The sequence below is a fragment of the Ursus americanus genome, chromosome 11 (genome assembly GCF_024610735.1).
Source record: "Ursus americanus isolate L20-20 chromosome 11, mUrsAme1.1.p, whole genome shotgun sequence".
Taxonomy (NCBI): domain Eukaryota; kingdom Metazoa; phylum Chordata; class Mammalia; order Carnivora; family Ursidae; genus Ursus; species Ursus americanus.
Genome location: NC_142137.1, coordinates 45,136,301 through 45,155,910, shown reverse-complemented (window position 1 = coordinate 45,155,910; position 19,610 = coordinate 45,136,301). Strand labels below are relative to the sequence as shown.

Sequence of the window (19,610 nt, the reverse complement as noted above, 5' to 3'; positions counted from 1 at the left end):
GACTTCTTTATTTTTTCTTAAGTAGCATTTAAGTCCTATCTTTCTGTAGTAAAAATGTAACATAACGGTTTAGATAATAACAAAACTCATATTTAAAAGGGGACTTCAATGATAATAGTGGCCCAGGAGGAGAGGAAGAACTCTGCCCAAGGCAGGAGCATATTAAGTCAGATTATAAGGATCTTATGAATGGAACAAAGTGCATGAAGAGACCGCGGACAGTCCACCACTGACGTGCAGGTGACCCCGCTTGGACAGAGCTACGTTAACGTGCCGAACTGGCATATGCAGTAGCTGCCTGGCTGCGCCCACCGTGTGAAATCACACAGCTGCATCTAAGTCCCCCGCAAATGTCTGTCAAAGGAATCAAGTTGTAGTTAGTAAAGCAGGTATCTTCTTTTAGGCTTTAAATTATTTTGTGGTTTAATAAGGTAGACCGTTCACTATTTTAATGTCTTCAGGCTCACATCAAATACATTTTATGTAGTGGGAGTTCAGGAATATTTTATGTTGGAGGTTAGAGCTAGATGATCTTGCATTTTGTTCAATCGAACACTTACTTCACCACTGACCGGCCCACTATTATGTCCTGCAGAATCAGGTTCTTCCACGTAGATGGTGTAGAAAGCAGGTCTAGGGGTAAAATGGAAACAGAGAAAGACATCATCAACTTGGAATACACCTGCTGGTTGGATTTGGGAAAACTATAGGTTTAGAACTTGGTGGCAGTTTCCTTCTTTTCCTCTGGCCTCCTTCTCTTCATCCAAGCCCAGTGGTTCTGCTTGGCCCCAGCACAGAGCTTCCCCGAACAGGAAGGAAGATAGATGTTCCTGGGTGTGGAGTGGCTCTAACTCTGTTAGGAACTCTGCCTTGCTCTTACTGCTGAGTCCTCTCTTGCTGTGCCCAGTCCTTTCTATCTCCCAGTCTCTGACTTGGGGCTCACTCTTTGGTCTGCCATTCTCGTTCTGTGAATGTCTGGTTTCTAGTGACCTGTTGCTCTCTTGCAGGATGCTCTGACTCCAGGCGGCTGCCAGGGCCTTGCTCCCACACCTCGGGCTCAGTGAGTCTGTGCTCAAAACAAAGTTTCAGATCCGCTCTGCATTCTGCCTCTAGGCTGTATCTGGTTCTGCGGTACTGGCCTCTACTCTCTGGTACTGGCTCTATCTCTATCGCCCCCTAGCGCCCGTGACATTCTCAAGAGCAAATCATTCTTAAAATTTTCTTAAAAAAAAAAGAAACGCCAACTTTCTTTCAGAAATGGTCATTTACAATTAAGAGATAATTTCATTTTAGACCCACTAATATCCCAGTGTGCCCGCACTTTTCTGATACTAGATAAAACCTTTCAGCTTTGGGCAGGTCCAGCCATTTTAACAATGTGGAGATCCTTTCTTCATATGGGATACTGCTGTAAAGAAAAGAAAAAATAATTTTCAAAAATTAATCAAATCAAAAATAATCCCATTATATTCCTACTCAGGAAGACAGGTTGATATTTGTAGATATCCATTTTGTGTTCATATGTGATCAGAATACTGAAGGGGATTTAGTATTACTCAAAGGGATTCCTGTTTTCACTACTTAGAAATAGATGTCTCAATATAAATTAAATGTATATTATTTTCTTTCCTTCTTAACCTCCCCTCCTTCAATTTTTCCCCCACCTGAAATAAAAGACCACTAATTATGATCCATTCATTTGAGTTTTATTTCATTCATTTATACATTTATGTTATATTGAGCACCTATTTCTACACACTATTAGTTATTTTAAATAAAATTTATCAGTGGGCAAACCAAAGATGCCTTCCTTTCTAGAGATGATATTCCAGTGAAGACAATGAACAATAAACAATAGATCTGATACATAAATACATTATCAGTATATCACAAGGTGACAAATACTATGGAGAAAGACAGACTAGAACACAGTAAGGGCATGTGAGAGCAGGGTGGGCATGGTTTGGAATTTGAAATCTTTGTTTGGTCAGGCTAAGAAAATATTAGGAAAATAATTTTTAAGCAACAGCCTGAAGGGGGTGAGGGAGCGGGTTGTGCAGATACATGGAGACAGTTATCTCAAGCAGAGGGAACAACCCACCCAAATGCCCTACACAGGGCAAGCCAGGTGGGTTAAGGTCCATCCAGGAGGTGAGAACCTGGTGGAGTAGTGGGAGAGGAGGTCTGAGACACAGGGGGGTGGTGAGGGTCATATGGACAGGGCCTTGCAGGCTTCTGTGCATGGGACAGGGAGCCATGGAAGTTTTTGGTGCAAAGAAGTGTCGTAACTGGACTTGTTTTTTTAAGTTACCCTTCTGGAATAGATAGATTAAAAACAGATGACAGGAAATAAGAATAGAAGCAGGGAGATGTGTCAAGAGGCAAGGGCAGTAACAGGCAAAGGATGATGATAGCTGCAACCACAGCAGTCATGCTGGAAATTCCAAGTTCTCAGACTGCGTGTATTTTGAATTAGAGCCACAAACTTTTACTGACAGACCAGATGAGGGTTGAGAGAGAGGAATCAATGATTTCTTCAAGATTTTTTATCCAAACAACCAGAAAAGCAGAATTACTATCAAGATTAAGACCAAAACCATCCCGATCAGGCCTGTGTAGGTGGGATCATCTCTGCAAGCCCTTCACTACCTGTCATAATTCATATATATGGAAGGAAAGGAGCCGTTGATAGCCACGTCTGACCCAGGCCAAAAGAAGCTACCAGCTTTTAAACCTTGATACATTGCTGTCAGCCAGATCTAGAAGAAGAGAAAATTTAGGATAAGTGAAGAGAATAATTAGCTTGGGTAGACTTACAGGAATGGTGACATTTTTTAGAAACCACACAATATTAACAGCTGCAAAATTTAATTACCCAGGGATCTAGCTCGAAAATCAAAAACATAGTAAGCTAGTAAGAAAGATCTTTTTTTTTTTCAAATTGGTAAAATTGTACAGTTCCTCCTTCCTTTTAAAGAATCAGAATGAGGGGAAAAAGTAACAGAAAATCCTTCTGAGAAGTTTCTACATTAATATGTTTAGAATACTCAGCAGGTTTCAACAGAAGGCAAGTTAGGTGAGCAATCATAAATATTTAGAAGATTTAAGTTGTAAGTGGTGAAACACCTTCCCAACACCCTCCACCCTTAGAAATTAGAAAGATAATGTAAAACTGGAGAGAAGAGTGATCCACTAACACACCGAAAAAAGGAGATTATTTTGGGGTCACATTTAGAATGCTACATACTGGTTGCCCTTGCCACCAAGCGGGATTATTTTTCTCCTTGGATGAAAGTGAAAAGTTCCTGTTGAGGTTTACATCATACATATTATTGTCAATGATGCCATGGGATTCTGGATATAATCCCTAAAATGATATATAATTTCAAAAAAGGTTTAGAATAAAATAATATATCAATAAAACACAGTTAAGTTGAAATAGCATAAAATCTATAACTCATATCTTGGAAAGATGTCATATGCCTTTCAAAATAAAACCTTTGGGTTAAACCCAAATACCAAATACATACATACATGTATATATGTATATACATAGGTGTAGGTGTAAGTGTAGGTATAGGGGTAGGTGTTAAGTATAGGTATTTATATACATGTGTAGGTATTCTGGCTCTACCATAGTCTAGAGCAGCAAATGAATGACTTTGGCAGATGGCTTGTGCTGATGGTGTTAATGTAACTTGTATATGATTAATTACTGTTAGTTTAAGTTTCCTATATTATAATGATCGGCCACTGGTTACGTTTGCCGAAAATTGTAAGAAATATACTACTAGGAAACTTTTTCAAGTATCAAATATCTTGGGTAAAGGGGTTCAAGTGTGTTACCAGCACTTTAGAAGGGAGCCTGCCTCGTCTGTAACCATCTTCCCTTCCACTCATCAATCAACCCAATCATTCCTTCAATCTGATCACATATTTACTCTATACATTTCATTGAAAGCCTATGATATGCCATGCATTTGTTAACTAATTTTAGGTAGATTTAGAGTCATTACATGAGAATATTTCTATGTATATGAATATGGACACACGTATGTATATACAGTAAATTAACAGCACTTATGTATATAACCCTTTATTTATACATACATATGCTATATATGTGTTATATACATAATGTACGTATATTTATGTATACGTAATTCTTTTTTTATTGAAGTATAGTTGACATACAATGTTACAGCAGTTTCAGGTGTACAACACAGAGATCTGACAATTCTAGACATTAACCTATGCTCACCATGGTTAAGCGTAGTTGCCATCTGTCACCATACAACATAATGACCTTATTGTTGACTATATTCCTTATGCTCTACCCTTCATCCCTGTGACTCATTTATTTTATAACTGGACGTTTGTATCTCTTAATCCCCTTCACTTATTTTGTTGATCCCCCCAACTCCCTTCCCTCTGGCAATCACCAGTTTGTCCTCTGTATTTATGATTTTGTTTGTTATTTTGGTTTTTGCTGGTTAGTTTGTTCATTTGTTTTGGTTTTAGATTCCACATATAAGTAAAATCATAGGCTATTTGTCTTTCTCTGTCTGACTTACTTCACTTTAGCATAACACCCTGTAGGTCCATCCATGTTGTCACAAATGGCAAGATATAATTCTTTTTTATAGATGAGTAATAGTCCGTATATGCCATCTACAATGGAATACTACTCAGCCATCAAAAAGAATATCTTGCCATTTGCAATGACATGGATGGAACTAGAGGGTATTTTGCTAAGAGAAATAATTCAATCAAGGAAAGACAGTTATCATACGATTTCACTCATACGTGGAATTTAAGAAACAAAACAGAGAATAGAGGAAGGGAGGAAAAAATAAAACAAGACAAAATCAGAGAGTGAGACAAACCATAAAAGATTCTTAATCATAGGAAACAAACTGAGGGTTGCTGGAGGGGAGGGAGGTGGGGGGATGGGGTAATTGGGTGATGGGCATTAAGGAGGGCACTTGATGTAATGAGCACTGAGTGTTATATACAACTGATGAATCACTGAACTCTGCCCCTAAAGCTAGTAATACTCTAAATGTTAATTGAGTTTAAATTAAAAAAATGAAAAAGAATTCCATATATACCACATCTTCTTTATACATTCATCTATCAACGGACAGTGAAAATGCTTCTATAACTTGGCTGTTGTGAATAATACCGCAATAAACATAGGGTGTATGTCTTTTCAATTTAGTGCTTTCACTTTCTTTCTTTTTCTTTCTGGATCATATGGTATTTCTATTTTTAATTGTTTGAAGGAATTCCGTATTGTTTTCCACTGTGGTTGCACCTATCTACGTTCCTACCAACAGTGCATCTTTCTTTTTTCCTCCACACCCTCGCCACCACTTGTTATTTCTTGTCTTTTTGATGCTAGCCGTTCTGACAGGTTTAAGGTGATATCTCATTGTAGTTTTTATTTGTGTTTCCCTATTGCCTGTGATAATTATGTTCTATAAAGTTGCTGCAAGCACTGATTCAGTGAATACTGAACCGCTACTCCTCGGGAAAATACAGGGATAGGTTCCTGCAAGCCTCTAGTCACAACATTTTTGTCTGCTGATCAATACATAATCTTGTTTTTGTCTGTTTCTGTTTAAAGATATCTCACGTAACCTAGGTTGTTGTTTGGCTATAACTCGGGCCTGAATCAAGCTTATCTAACACACATGTATCTTCTCTATGAGGGACATCGTGGCAATCCTGCTTTTTGGAATACTAGACAGCACTTGGCACTACGCTTGAGGGCTATTTTAAGCAGCGATTTAAAAATCATCAACAAAAAGCACAAACGTGAAAAATATGATACTGGATAGGCAGTAGACTGTGGAAACAACATTTGTTTACTGTATGAGAGCTACAACATGAACAGCAGAGTGTCACGTTGGTAGACCTCAGGTGGGAATACGTGAGCGGTGCAATTTTAGTATTTAGGAAAATCTGCAAGTATATATATGTATACACATATGTATGTGTGTGTATGTATACACACCCAAGCATACATGCGTACATTACATATTATTACTTACGAGTTACAATTTAAATGTTATAGTTACTGTTTCCCAGTAATAAAAGAATAAGTTCAAAGTTGCAAAGACACAATACCCTTTGGTAACAAAGGCTGAGGTGAAGGACTCCTTAGTATGTGTTCTAAATCTATAAATGTTACATAAATTTTATTTTGAGTTCAAATTGATCATTTCACTTATGTCTTACCATACATGACAATTCACTTGGTTTGTTTTATCCAAAGCGATCTAGCCAGAATGAATTTATTTAAAACAGATGGCTTTGTCAAGTTACAGACAACGAAAAGATTAGGAAAACAAGAAATTTCCTACATCAAAGTGGCTGTCCTCACACATAGCCTACCATAGCTGACTTTCAGGTAAGTGGAGGCAACTCCAAAGATCAAAGGAGAACGGTGTTTCTCACATCCAAGAAGCTACCCTGGCCTGTCGCACAGATGAATTAGCCTACTGCTGGGACATTCATCAGACTTCACACCACAGAGCACTGGACTGGCCTCGCAATGAGGTGCTACTTCCTAGCCTGAATTAAGCCATGAACTGTCACCACGTGTGCCTGTGAAATGTGTGGCATGGAGCTCAGTGTGGCCGTGCCTCAGCGTGTCCGTGGTGACCAGTTGCCTGTCTATGGCCTGTCGGTCTTGCCACTGGGCCAAGCACTTACCGTGACAATAGTGTAATGATTTGGGAAGGTTTTGGTTGGATAGACAGCTCTCATGTATTTCGAATGAATTCCACAAGTTTCTGCAACAAAGCAAAGTGAGAAATTAAGAAGCCCCAGCACCCACAAAACCGCCCCTACTTCCCGTGGCAGTGGCAGCAGCCCCCCGGACCCAGGCAGCCCACAGTCCCAGAGGCGAGGACCTGGGCTGCTTGGCAGGGGCAAAGCAGACCTTGACTGCCATCAACAGTGGGGAACCCCGACCACCACCATACTGGAGGGACTCCAATTCAAAAGATCCCTAGAGCTACCATTTGGTTTGAAGGAAGGGATCCATCATATTGTTCAGAGGCACCACCTCCCTCTCCTAAATCAGGCTGAGAAGGAACCAGTCAGCTTTTACCTCCTCCTGGTTGTTTTTTCTTTCCCACCCCATGTTATTTTTTATCTCCCCTCTCACCCCTACCTTTGAAGCCATTTTATGAACTGTCACGTGTCACCTGCACCTCCAGTAAAAACAACAACAGGCTTTCCCCATGGGGGAAAATTTTGAGTTTATTTTATAAATAAAAACTTAAACATAACATTTTCCAGAGAAATAAAAAAGTAACTAAAGAGTGGATTAAAGATGGAAAGAGGTTGAAATTCTGATGCCTACAATTTCTCCATCCCAAGGAATGTCAGTTTTTTGTAGAGAAGTGAGCCAAATCAAGGGTCTACATTTTTCTGTAAAGGACAGATAAATATGTTCAGCTTTGTAAATCCATACAGTCTGTTATAATGGCTCAACTCAGCTATTGAGGCCCAAAAACATCCGCAGGTGCTACGTGAACAAATGAGCATGGCTGTCCTCCAATAAAAATTTATGAAAATTGAAATTTGAATTTCATGTAATTTGTACATGTCACAAAATATTCTTTCCCCCCCAACCATTTAAGAATATAAAACAATTCTTAGCATTTAGCAGGACACAGAAAAACAGTTTTGACCATGGGTCACAGCTTGCTGACCCCTCAGCTAAGCATACCCTAAATTATGCATTGCCATCAACTTTGTTTTTGCTGCTCCCCTCTTCCTGACCCCGGTCATTAGGATGAGAATGTCTAGATCACATTTGCATCTCAGCTAATAGTTCTTGTATGACAGTATCCAATATAAAAAAAGTCAACACAACTATCTAGAAAACTGAAAAGGAATTCGACTTGTATCAGAGCATACGCCCATGTCATGTAGTAACACAAAACGAGCTAACTTTACTACTTATTATTTTCAGTATAGTTTTCAACTGGATCACTGCAGTTTCCTGTGATCTGTTTTCCACAAAGCATGGCGTCAATTTTGCTCTCAAATGTCCTGTTGTTTTCGGTCTGTGCAATGACCCCGCAGAACGAGGTCAGAACCACTGCAGCATTGCCGCTCCCTCTGCAACAGTGAAATGCGAGAAATTTTCCATACCCAAGTCCTGTCAACTCAAATTCTAAAACAAAGCTTCATCATTATCAATTCTATTTAGGTGAAAACAAAAAGCAAAAATGATTGTTGTCCAGAAAGTAACAAAGTTTGGAGCTAGAAATAATGAATGTTTGCTCAACTAGGCTTGGAGTTGGTCCAATACGCAGTGTTTCCAATATGACCTGGAGATTACCTCCTTCAGAACCTTTTTGGGCTCCATATCAAGTTTACTGAACAGGACTCTGGTAGGAATGGAGGGGTAGGTGGAAGGTGAAGAAAAGGGAGTTCAATAAATAAATAAATAAACAAGCAAATAAATAAATAAATCAAATCTACATTTGTGGCAAGCATCCCTAGTGGTTCTGTTGTACCTAAGGTTGAGGCCTGCCCTGCGATTTCATTCCTAAGTATAACTGAAGATTAAAATAACCTTTTCTTTTAGTTAATACTACCAATAAAGAAATCTCATTCTCAATCATAGAAAGATACATTTATTACTGTTACGAAGTCATATGATAAGAAAATAAAATGAGATCCAATTCATTATACAATGAAAAGAATTTAAGTATGAGAAAAAACATACAAAATAAACAAATATAAAGTCAGTTTCTGTTTTTATTTCCTTCAAACATGGGTAATGTAATTAAATTCTTAAATGCCTAGAGGCACTGAGTATAAAATAAAATATAAACTAAGCTACTGGTAATGGAAGAACATGACACCTCCCTATTGCGAATGTCCCAAGCAGGACACACCTGCTGATTATCCATGACTCAGGCTACCATTTGGATCACCTGCCTTTGAACCACAGCTGTTGTAGAACAGCTCACAGAAAGCAAAGTCTTCTATGATTGTTTCTCCCAGAATTTAATAATCTAAATTAAAACTAAAAAGAATCATTCTGGAAGGACACACAATAAACCGGTAAGAGTAGTTGCTTCTGCAGAGATGAGATCAGGGCAAGAGTTTTATTGTTTGTGGGTTGGTTGCAGTTATTCTATTAGATACGTATTTTCCCCTACTATTTACATTTTAATATTGTTTTAAAAAGTTTATTGTTTATATAATTTACTCCTTAAAAAAAATTTTAAAAGGGAAGTACCAGCCAAAAAAATCTGAAAATATAAATGGAATAAACACATACCCCGAGTAACTACAAACTATAAGGAGGAGCAGAAAACGAAATGGATGAGTAGGTGGAACAGCCGAGAGAAGCAGCAAAAGCAGTGAGGATGCACGCGTATAGCAACAAACAGCTACATTTAAAAAAACCTTCAAATAAACAACCTAACTTTACACCTCGAGGAACTTGAAAAGAACAAACGAAACCCAAAGTTAGTAGAAGGAAACCATAAAGATTACAGCAGACATAAATAAAATAAAGAATAGAAAAATAATTTTTAAAATCATGAAAATTAAACTTGGTTTTTGAAAAGATAAAATTAACAAAACTTTAGCTAGACTACACCTTTCCAGAGAAAATCCTAGGATTAGAAGGCTTCACTGCTGAATTCTATCAAATATTTTAAGAATTAATGCTATCATTCTTAAACTCTTCCAAAACATTGAAAACACTTCCAAACTCATTTTACGAGGACAGCGTTACCCTGATATCAAAGACAAAGACACTACAAGAAAAGGAAACTGTAGGACAATATCCGTGATGAACACAGATGCAAAAATCTTAATGTGATGCACCACATTAATATAATACGGGATAAAAATCACATGATCATATCTCAACAGATGCATGAAAAGCATGTGATAAAATTCAATGCCCTTTCACGATAAAAACTGTCAGCAAACCAGAAGTGAAGGGATATTACTTCAACATAATAAATGCCATATGTGGAAAGCCCACAGCTAACATCATTCCCACAACGAAAAACCAAGCTTTTCCAGTAAGATGCTGGACCCTTTCAAACACCATAAAAAATAACTAACTCAAAATGAACTAAAGACTCAAATATAAAGCCTGAAACTGTAAAAGTCTTAGAAGAAAAGAGGAGGAAAGATTCATGACATTGGTTTTAGTAATGATTTCATGAATATGATACCAAAAGCATAAGCAACAAAAGCAAAAATAGACTAGTGGGACTGTATCAAACTAAAAAGCTTCTGTGCGACAGAGGAAACCATCAACAGAAACAACATGGAATGGAAGAAAATGTTTACAAGCCGTGTATCTGGTAAGGAATTGATTTCTAAAATATATAATGAACTCTTACAACTCTAGAAAAGAAAAACTAAAAACCCACTGAAAATTTTGCTAAGGACTTGAATAGACATTTCTCTGAAGAAGACCTACAAACGACCAACACGTGTAAGAAAAGATGATCAGGAATGCCTGGGTGGCTCAGTTGGTTAAGCATCTGCCTTTGGCTCAGGGTTCTGGGATCGAGTCCTTCATCAGGCTCCTTGCTCAGCAGGAAGCCTGCTTCTCCCTCTGCCTGCTTGCCCTGCTTGTGCGCTCGCTCTCTGTGTCTCTCTCTGACAAAAAAAGAAACAGAATCTTAAAAAAAACCAAAAAGATAATCAATGTCACTAAATCAGGAAAATGCAAATCAAAACCACAATGAGTTATCACTGCACACCTGTTAGAATGGCTGTTGTCAGAAACACGAAAGGCGAGTGCTGGCAAGGGCACAGAGAAATTGCAACTTTTGGATGCGGATGGCGAGAATACAAAATAGTACAGCCACTGTAGAAAACAGTATGGAGGTTCCTCAAATACTTAAAAATACAACTATCCTATGATCCAGCAATCCCACTTCCAGATGTTTATCCAAAAGAACTGAGATCAAGATCTTGAAGAGATATTAACACTCCCATATTCAGTGTAACACTATGCACAACAGCCAAGATGTAGGAAAAAAACCTCAATGTCCATTGACAGATAAATGCATGTTTTAAGTTATGGAACTTGATTCAGCCTTAAAAAAAAAGAAGGAAATTCTACAATATGCAACCCTATGGATGAACCTCGAAGACATTAAATGAAACAAGCCTGTCACAGAAAGACAAATACTGCATGATTCCACTTATCTGAGACATCTAAAAGATTCAAACTCATAGAAGCAAAGAATAGAATGGTGGTTGCTAGGGTCTGTGGGGAGGAGAAAGTGGAGAGTTGCTAATCAATGGGTATAAAATTTCATTTACATGAGATGAATGAAGTCTAGAGATCAGCTGTACAACACTGGGCCTACAGATAACAGTATTACATTATATACTTAAAAGTCTATTAAGTGGTTAGGTCTCATGTTAAGTGTTCTTCCCACAATAAAATTAAAGAGGAGGAGGAGGAGGTGAAGGGGGCAGACAGCAAATGGCGTCTGCTGTGGAGAATTTAAGAGTTCTATTATTCATGAATGTAAACCTTGCTAACTCTAATCTTCAAAACTCTGCAAACGTTGCCTGTCAGATACACCTGTTCTACTAGTCTTATTCTGTCCCCAGTTTCTCGCCCAACTTTCCAGGAAACCTGACTTGAAGTTCAAGCCAAATCACCTCTATCTTACCGGACAGTTTCCTGTTCTTGGGGATGACCCCTTTTTTTCTGTTCCCACCCACACTCAGGCAAGACAATGACCTCACCTGCTCACTAGAGTTGAGTCTGAGCCCTTTTAACCATCACAGATATGACTCATGGTGCTGTGGTATTAATTCATGCTCGGTTTTCATGACCACTGTCACTGTCACCCAACCCAGAGGGCTTGATGGGACACTGGAGATGGGGTTCTAGACTTCCTTAACGTGATGCCTGTTGTCATACACCTCCCTCAAGCCTACCATTCCCAGGACATCCTAATCCTAAGTCTTATCACATCTACTCTTAATTGGGTCTCCTGAAAGCTAACGTCCCATTTTGCCTTGGTAGCTCTAGTTAGTGATGTTTATACCTTAAAGGATCAAAACCTTGTCTGCGTGACTTAAAAAATACATATTAAACCTTAGAAAGGGAACACTCTCCAAGGCCCAATATTTTTCACTGGTGTCATTTCCAACCCTGAGTGGGATGAGCAAATCAAATAATGCCACTTCAAAAGGGGTTCAGCTCAGCCTGGTTAGCTAAATTCTCTTTGGATAGAGAATTTGATATCCAGATTATCAAGGAAAATGCAGATAAGGAAACAGAAACTGTGGGAGGTGTTTATTAACTTTCAGGGCTGAAGCAACTCAGCGTTTCAATGGCAAATCCCGAATTTGGAGCCAGTTCTGTCAGAACCCCAGACTCTCGATGTTTTTGCTAAGGATCTGCCTCAGAGAGCAAGAGAAAAGCTGAAGCAACAAAGCACCTTGTGTTAGAGGGGGAAGCAGTCCATCACGGGATTTTAGAGCTGGAATGAACAGTAGAAATCATTAGAGCTAATCCTCTCATTCTACAAGTGAGGAAACTGAGACCAAAACAAAGGAATGGCTTGTGTCAAACAGCTATTTTTTAGTTATCTGGAGAAAAATAAAAACAGGACACCGGAAAAATTGTTGATAAACTTGGGGGACCTTGGAGCCAAACGAAGGCCTGGCAGAAGGGGGAAGAAAGAAAGAATTGTGGGGCAGTGAAGACTATAGACCCGGGAGCCGACCCTCTGGCTCTAACCATACTCTGATACTTCTTGGCTCTGCCTCCTTAGGCACTTAATTTCTCTTTATTAATAACCTTATAAAATCGTATGAGGGCCGAGTATCCTGAATAGAAGTGTAACATCCTGATTAAGATGACAATAAAACCAGTACTTGTAATAGCGGCTAAAAATCATTCCGTGTGTACTCGCAGAATGCCCATCAGGTAGGAAGGGACGATTTTACAACTCAAGAGAATGGGTACCAGCAGGTGAAGTCAGCTTGCCCGCAGTCTCAGATCGCTACGAGGCTGTGGAGCCAGCTTCCCGGCAGCTGACTTCCAGAACCAGACACAGATACTGGACTTCTGCCTCCTGGAGCACTGGTTATGTGCCGGCTCTGTTCTGCCACTCAGGCTCCTTCAGGCTCCTGTCCCCGCTGGTCACATTCTTTTTGCTAAGACCCAGCACCCAAGTCTGACAAACACCACTATGGGGACAGTGTATGTGAAGAGATTTTCTTAGGATGGAAGTTATGTTCAAATACAAAACAAATCACAATAAACAAACAAAAAGATAAACGTGCTACAAAATAAGGAGAAGCTAACAAGTATGAAAATAGATAACATGAGTGATAAATTCCTCAGGATCTTCGGAGGACCTGGGAGAAGGCAAACGACTAATATGGAAGGTCAGGAAGGAAGGTACCCATCTACAGACTGGTGAACTAGTGTCCTTATCCATTGTGTGCCTGAGGCTGTGGAAGACTTACTCAGTTTATTAATATTAGGTATGAGGGTGTCCCATGTCTGCAAATATTCAGCTCTAAATCCATCCATGGAAAACAAAATAACTGGTGGCAGTTCAAATCTGAAAATGGAAAATAAAATATTAGTCTATTATTTTGATTGTAAAAAAAAATAAAGACAATTTTCTGTACTACTTACAATTCTCTAAATTAGAAAATGTTTAGAAGGTACAGTAAGAAAACAATCCTGGGTCATTTTTTTTTTTTCTTTTTAAAAATCGTTATCTCTTGGGGCGCCCGAGTGGCTCAGTCGGTTAAGTGGCTGCCTTCGGCTCAGGTTGTGATCCCCGGAGTCCCAGGATCAAGCCCTGCATCCGGCTCCCTGCTCAACAGAGTCTGCTTCTCCCTTTGACCCTCCCCCCTTCTTGTGCTCTCGGGTTCTCTCTCAAATAAATAGAATCTTCTAGAAAAATTTAAAAAATAAAATAAAAATTGTTATCTCCCTTAAGAATCAGTACTTGCGGTATGTAAGGAACCCCTAATTAGCATATTAGTAATGTTAGCAGGTCAGTAATCCCTTAGCTTCAGTCTTTAGTAGCTATTGAACTCTAAGCAGTTACTCGACCTCTCATAACTCAGTCCCAACCCACTCACCTAATACTTTGGAATCACTATAACAGAACATTAGTATCATTGCCCTACCTCAAATATATTTAGTATTTTACAGTAATGAGTATATATGGAGCTAATTAACTGCAGTTTTTCAGAGGTCAGCAGCATGTGAGCAGAGCATTAACAAAACATCCCCAGAAATGGGGCTGTTAACTGCAGACCTTTCATGGACCTGACTTTGCTGAAGAGTCAAGAGCAATGATTACTGAATATGAGGCTCAAACTCAAAAATTGTAAAAGTTAATTCTTCTACTGTATTTTGGATATAATTATGATATGAAATTTAGGAACTCTATAGCTTATGAGGTTTTTTATTATGCTAAAGTTTACCCTTTCAGTTCTTTATTCTTTTTTTTTTTAAAAAATATTTTATTTATTTATTTATTTGACAGAGATAGAGACAGCCAGTGAGGAGGGAACACAAGCAGGGGGAATGGGAGAGGAAGAAGCAGGCTCATAGCAGAGGAGCCTGATGTGGGGCTCGATCCCACAACTCCGGGATCACGCCCTGAGCCGAAGGCAGACGCTTAACCGCTGTGCCACCCAGGCGCCCCTCGGTTCTTTATTCTAATCTCACTATGTTAATATTAACATCAAACGCATTACAAATCTTTTTAATATTTTAATATTTTAAATTTAAGTTAAAGTGACAGAAGGTAACTCTCAGGGTATAGCCAAAGACTGTCTTTTCTTTGTTCAATTTTTTTTCACTTTAAAAATTTTACTTGTATATATTTTATATACACATGCCCACACACATTTCACAGATGTATAGTTTGATAAATGTTTCCTAACTTCCTAACTGAACTCCACCCAGATCAAGAAACAGAATACCAGCACACTAGAATTCTCCCTTCCAGCTCCTTTCCACTCAACAGCCCCTGCAAACCACACCCCCACCAAGGGTAAGAAGTAGCTTGACCTCAAACAGAGATACGTTGTGCCTGTAACTGATTTTATATTTACATGCAAACATAATCCAACAGTTTGTATTCTGTTGTGCCTGGCTTCTTTTACTGAACCTTGGGTTTGAGGTTAATCCATCATTCATTCTCATGGCTGTCTTGCAGTCCAGTGAATGAATAAACCACAAGTTAATCATTCTACTGTTGCTGGGCATTTAGGTAATTTCCACTTTGGAGCTATTATGAATAGCAGCTATAAACACCAACATTTGTTTTAAATTCCAAATATACCGCATGCAACTGAGTATGTGAAGCTCTGTGCTCAAGGAGCTTCACATTGAAATATTTAAGCAGGGGGTATGCAGTGGTGGTGACGGACACTGGGGAGAGTATGTGTTGTGGTGAGCGCTGGGTGTTACATACCTGTACCCCTGAAACAAATACATTATACGTTAATTTTTTTAAAATTGAAAAAAATAGTGCAATCCCCTAATGCTAGGTGAGGAAACATGCCTTTTATCCCTTATTCTGTAATACATCTGGTGCAAGTTTTTGCTCATAAAATATTTCTTCAATAAATAAATAGATAAGTGATGTTAGAAAAAAATTGAAAAAAATAAATTTTTAAGCAAAAACACACTTTTTCAAGAAAATTGCTTAGAGTATTCCTTAAAAATTCTGACGAATACTCAATATTATTATGGAGAAAGTTCTGAATGCTAATACAAACTATTTTTTTGAAAGATTTATTTGTTTATTTTAGAGAGAGCATGAGAGTGCATGTGAACAGGGGGAGGGGCAGAGGGAGAGAGAGAAAGAATCTCAAGCAGACTCCCCGCTGAGCACGGAGACTGATGTGGGGTTCACCCACTATCCATGAGAGCATGACCAGAGCTGAAATCAAGAGTCTGATGATTAACCGACTGAGCCACCCAGACACCCCTAATATAAACTATTAATAAGAAAAATAACTTCCATGTTTTTCAAGGTGCTGAGTAAAGCTAGAAAAATATCAGCCTGGCCATCTAATTCCATATTGTAAAAGAAACTGTTGAGGAGAGTCCAGAGGACAAGTCTATTTGGTTTCCCATAATACACAGTTATTGTAGTGTAATTCATTTAACAAATATTGGACTCAGACATTATGCTAGGTATTGAAAATAAAGGCATGAAGGAATTAAAGCCCTAATCTAGGGGATGAAACTGAGAAGTAAACAGGAGTGGTTAAGGGGTAGATTTGATTACAGGATGCTATTCAACTACGTAGGGGATGTCAGATTTGATGTTTGTAAGGTAAGAGCAGACATGTGTACTTGGACCTAAAGAACAAATAGAAATAATATGAAAAGAGAATGGGACCAATGTGTTAATCAAAAAAAAAATGGGTGTGTGTGTGTGTATACATGTGTGTACATACACACACACATACACACACACACACACACACGCTGTGCAACAGCCCATGTGAGAGATGTGGTAAATACATGCAATAATATTTATGAGTCTCAAAATCATTGGATTAAGAGAAAAGACACAAGGGAACATATGGGATGATTGCATTTGTATGAAATTCTACAACAGGAATCTATGGTGATAGAAATAAGCACATGAGATGTCTTTCTGGGGTGATGGAAATATTCTTTATCTTGGAAATAATCTATATCTCTGGGTTACATGGGCTTCTGAATTTCCAAATCTCATTATACTGTACATATAAATGTGAGCATTTCAATATATGCAGATCATACCTCAAAAGAAAAATAAAATGGAAAATTAGGATTGTTTTAACTACCATATATAGAAAACTCATCAAGAAGTTCAAGTGGTGCATTGCAATTTGCATTGGAAATACTTATTCTTCATAAATTCATTAGTATAAGGCTGTTAAAACTTTTATATTCAAATATTCCATCCAAATAACCTTGCAGCTTAAAAACAAGGTCAAACGTTTACCTATGGGATCAAGATGTTGACTTCTCACATGAAATCTTCTGAACTTGGCATTATTATTATTATTATTATTATTATTATTATTACTACTACTACAATTTTATAGATGAAGCTTAGAGAATTGACTAGAGCAAATATACTCAAGTATCCTTTTTATTCTACAATTTTTGCTCTTCCACCCAGAAGGCACTGAACAGGGCAGCTGGATCTGAGGATTGGGGTAAACCAAAGTAGCATGGTACAAAAACAGACATTTTCCACACACATTCTTTAAATAAAATAATGCAACCTAAAAATGACTCCACCAATTCTTCCTACACCCAGATATTCCATTTTTCTTCTACCTCAACATCTTCCTTCCACTGTTTGGGCCAGAAGAATGAAGTCAGTGAAGGGCAGAAGGGGCAACTGGAGGGGAAATTCACCCTGACTAGGAGGTGACGTGGGGCATGCTTCCAGGGCTGGGAAAGGTCCAATAGCAGCCATTATAAATATGTGGAAGAGAGGCTTGAGAGGGGTGGGATGAGGTGTTTCACCTCATGCGTTCATCACTCATGTACACATGATAAAGTTTTCCTCATCCACTTTTCCTTGTAAGGCCTTCCATGGACAAACTTCTATCCCTTTCTTCAGTAACTGTAAATTCAAAGTTCCAGGATGTTCATAGGAATGAGTTCTGGCTAGAGTAATTCAGATCTAAATCCTAGTCCTGACCAGAGGACCCTGAAAATGCTAGCATTTAATACTTCAACCACTTTTTTAAGTCATTGTTTTAAGACATGAATGTAAAAAATTAATTAAAAATGCTTTGCAAATAATGACATGAACAGAAGTCTGAGTTTGAAGCCACCAAGAATCCTAATTGTTGGTTAAGTGTACTGTTTTAAAACATAAGTAAAGCCGAGGAAATGCCACCCTGCTTCTCAGCTACATTCCATGTAAAAGGAGGATAAAAACTCCCCGTAGTCTCACCCTTCTGGACACTGAGACTGCTGGGCTGTGCCACACTCTTCTTTCACCCATGAGGTTTCTCCTGAAAAACAAGATCGAAATCTTTAGATAGCTGCACCACAGAAAAGAGAAACAAATGTTCAAAGAACATGATCTTTCCAAACTACTTCATTCATGTTATTCCAATGACTAAACTCTTCCAGAACATGTTAAGTGCTATTCCACATGTTGAAAAGATCAGTGTTTTCCCAGAGATTTGGACAGATTGAATACCAAGAAGCTCATCTTTACCAAGAAAAACAAAGGTGATTCTTTTAGCTGGAAAGAGACAACTAGAAAAAAAAAAGAGTTTAATAAATATAGATATACCATCTAAAGAAAAGATAAAAGAAATCATTGTCGGGGGACAGATGCGGCCAATGAGAATAATTGATTTCAACTGGGAAAAATGAAACATAGAAAGTTTTAACTTAACTAAGAAAATTTTACTTTATGAATATTTCTGTTTATAGAACATTCCAGCTAACTAATGAAGTAGAAATGATAGAGTATAAATACCATCACTTGTATCCCTTGATGGATATATGCAATGATCATCAATGGCCAACATCCCAGAAAAAGCAACAAGCAGACAAGATGTGCCTCTTGATGGAAGGAACACCACCATCTATGGAGTATGCTTGCAAAATAAATAAATACATTGCACCTGGATCTTAACAGTCCTCTAATTCTAACTCCCAATTTTCGGGAAATGCAGGCAATGACAAACTGCTTAAGTCACAGAGGATACAATCTGCAAAACAGATGGGAAAACTCTGCAGGACAAAGGCCCCATTTCTCCTACATGTAAATTACAAGGGGGTAAAAAAACAAAGAGAAACTATTTTTAAAGGACTCGAAGTATATAGCAGCCACTTGTAATGTGTGGAATCTTTTTGGATCCTACTTCGAACAATCTTTTTAAAAAAATGCTATGAAACAAGCAGAAAATTTAGAACACTGGATATTTGATGACAATAAACGACAGTTGAAGTTTTTAGATATATTAACGGTATTGTAATTTTGTTAAATATTTACATTTTTAGATACATCCTGAAAATATTTACAGATGAATGATATTAACTCTAGGATTTGCTTAGAAATAATCTAAAATTTGGGGAGAGAAGTTGGGGTGAATAAAGACTATTTTCTTAAGGAAAAAAATCCAAAACTTGAAAATAAGCAAAAGGGGGATTGATCACTAAGCTTCATTTTAATGTCATGCTGGGCATTATCCAAAAAGCACACCTATTATCTAATTACCTAGGAGTATATACCCTTATCTAGCTTATTCCTTACCATTCATCTTACAGAGTAACAGTTAACAGTTCATTGGTAGAAAAGTAATAGCAACATATGTGATTCTTGCCTGATAGCAAAGAAACTGTCATGCAGAAATGCAAATCCTTTCTGTCCCACCAGAATTTACACTATAATTTCATTCTAACGTTCTTTCAGTCATATATATACTTAGTCTCTTCATTCTCTTTGAGCCAGATGGACATTCCAGGAGGTTATCTCATGAATGACCTAATTACTCTTTGACATGTTCACGTTACATTTCTATGAGAGTTATGTTTTTATCTTTTTGAAAATTATACTTTGTCAAGAGGA

The 19,610-nt window shown here is 38.1% G+C and overlaps 1 protein-coding gene across 3 annotated transcripts in view; it reads right to left on the bottom strand.

Moving 5' to 3' along the window:
• Window positions 1-19,610, bottom strand: part of ENPP3 (ectonucleotide pyrophosphatase/phosphodiesterase 3) — a 71,500-nt gene that overhangs the window by 37,274 nt on the left and 14,616 nt on the right. For 2 of the 3 annotated variants that reach the window (XM_087865497.1, XM_045805544.2), the window contains exons 5-11: window positions 17,979-18,039; window positions 13,504-13,601; window positions 6,721-6,800; window positions 3,248-3,367; window positions 2,650-2,759; window positions 1,343-1,408; window positions 561-633 (exon numbers count right to left, since the gene is read on the bottom strand). In XM_087865497.1, the coding sequence (XP_087721623.1) occupies window positions 561-633; window positions 1,343-1,408; window positions 2,650-2,759; window positions 3,248-3,367; window positions 6,721-6,800; window positions 13,504-13,601; window positions 17,979-18,039 (608 nt within the window). The remainder of the gene's footprint in view (window positions 1-560; window positions 634-1,342; window positions 1,409-2,649; window positions 2,760-3,247; window positions 3,368-6,720; window positions 6,801-13,503; window positions 13,602-17,978; window positions 18,040-19,610) is intronic. The other variant, XM_087865496.1, reaches the window with a different exon arrangement.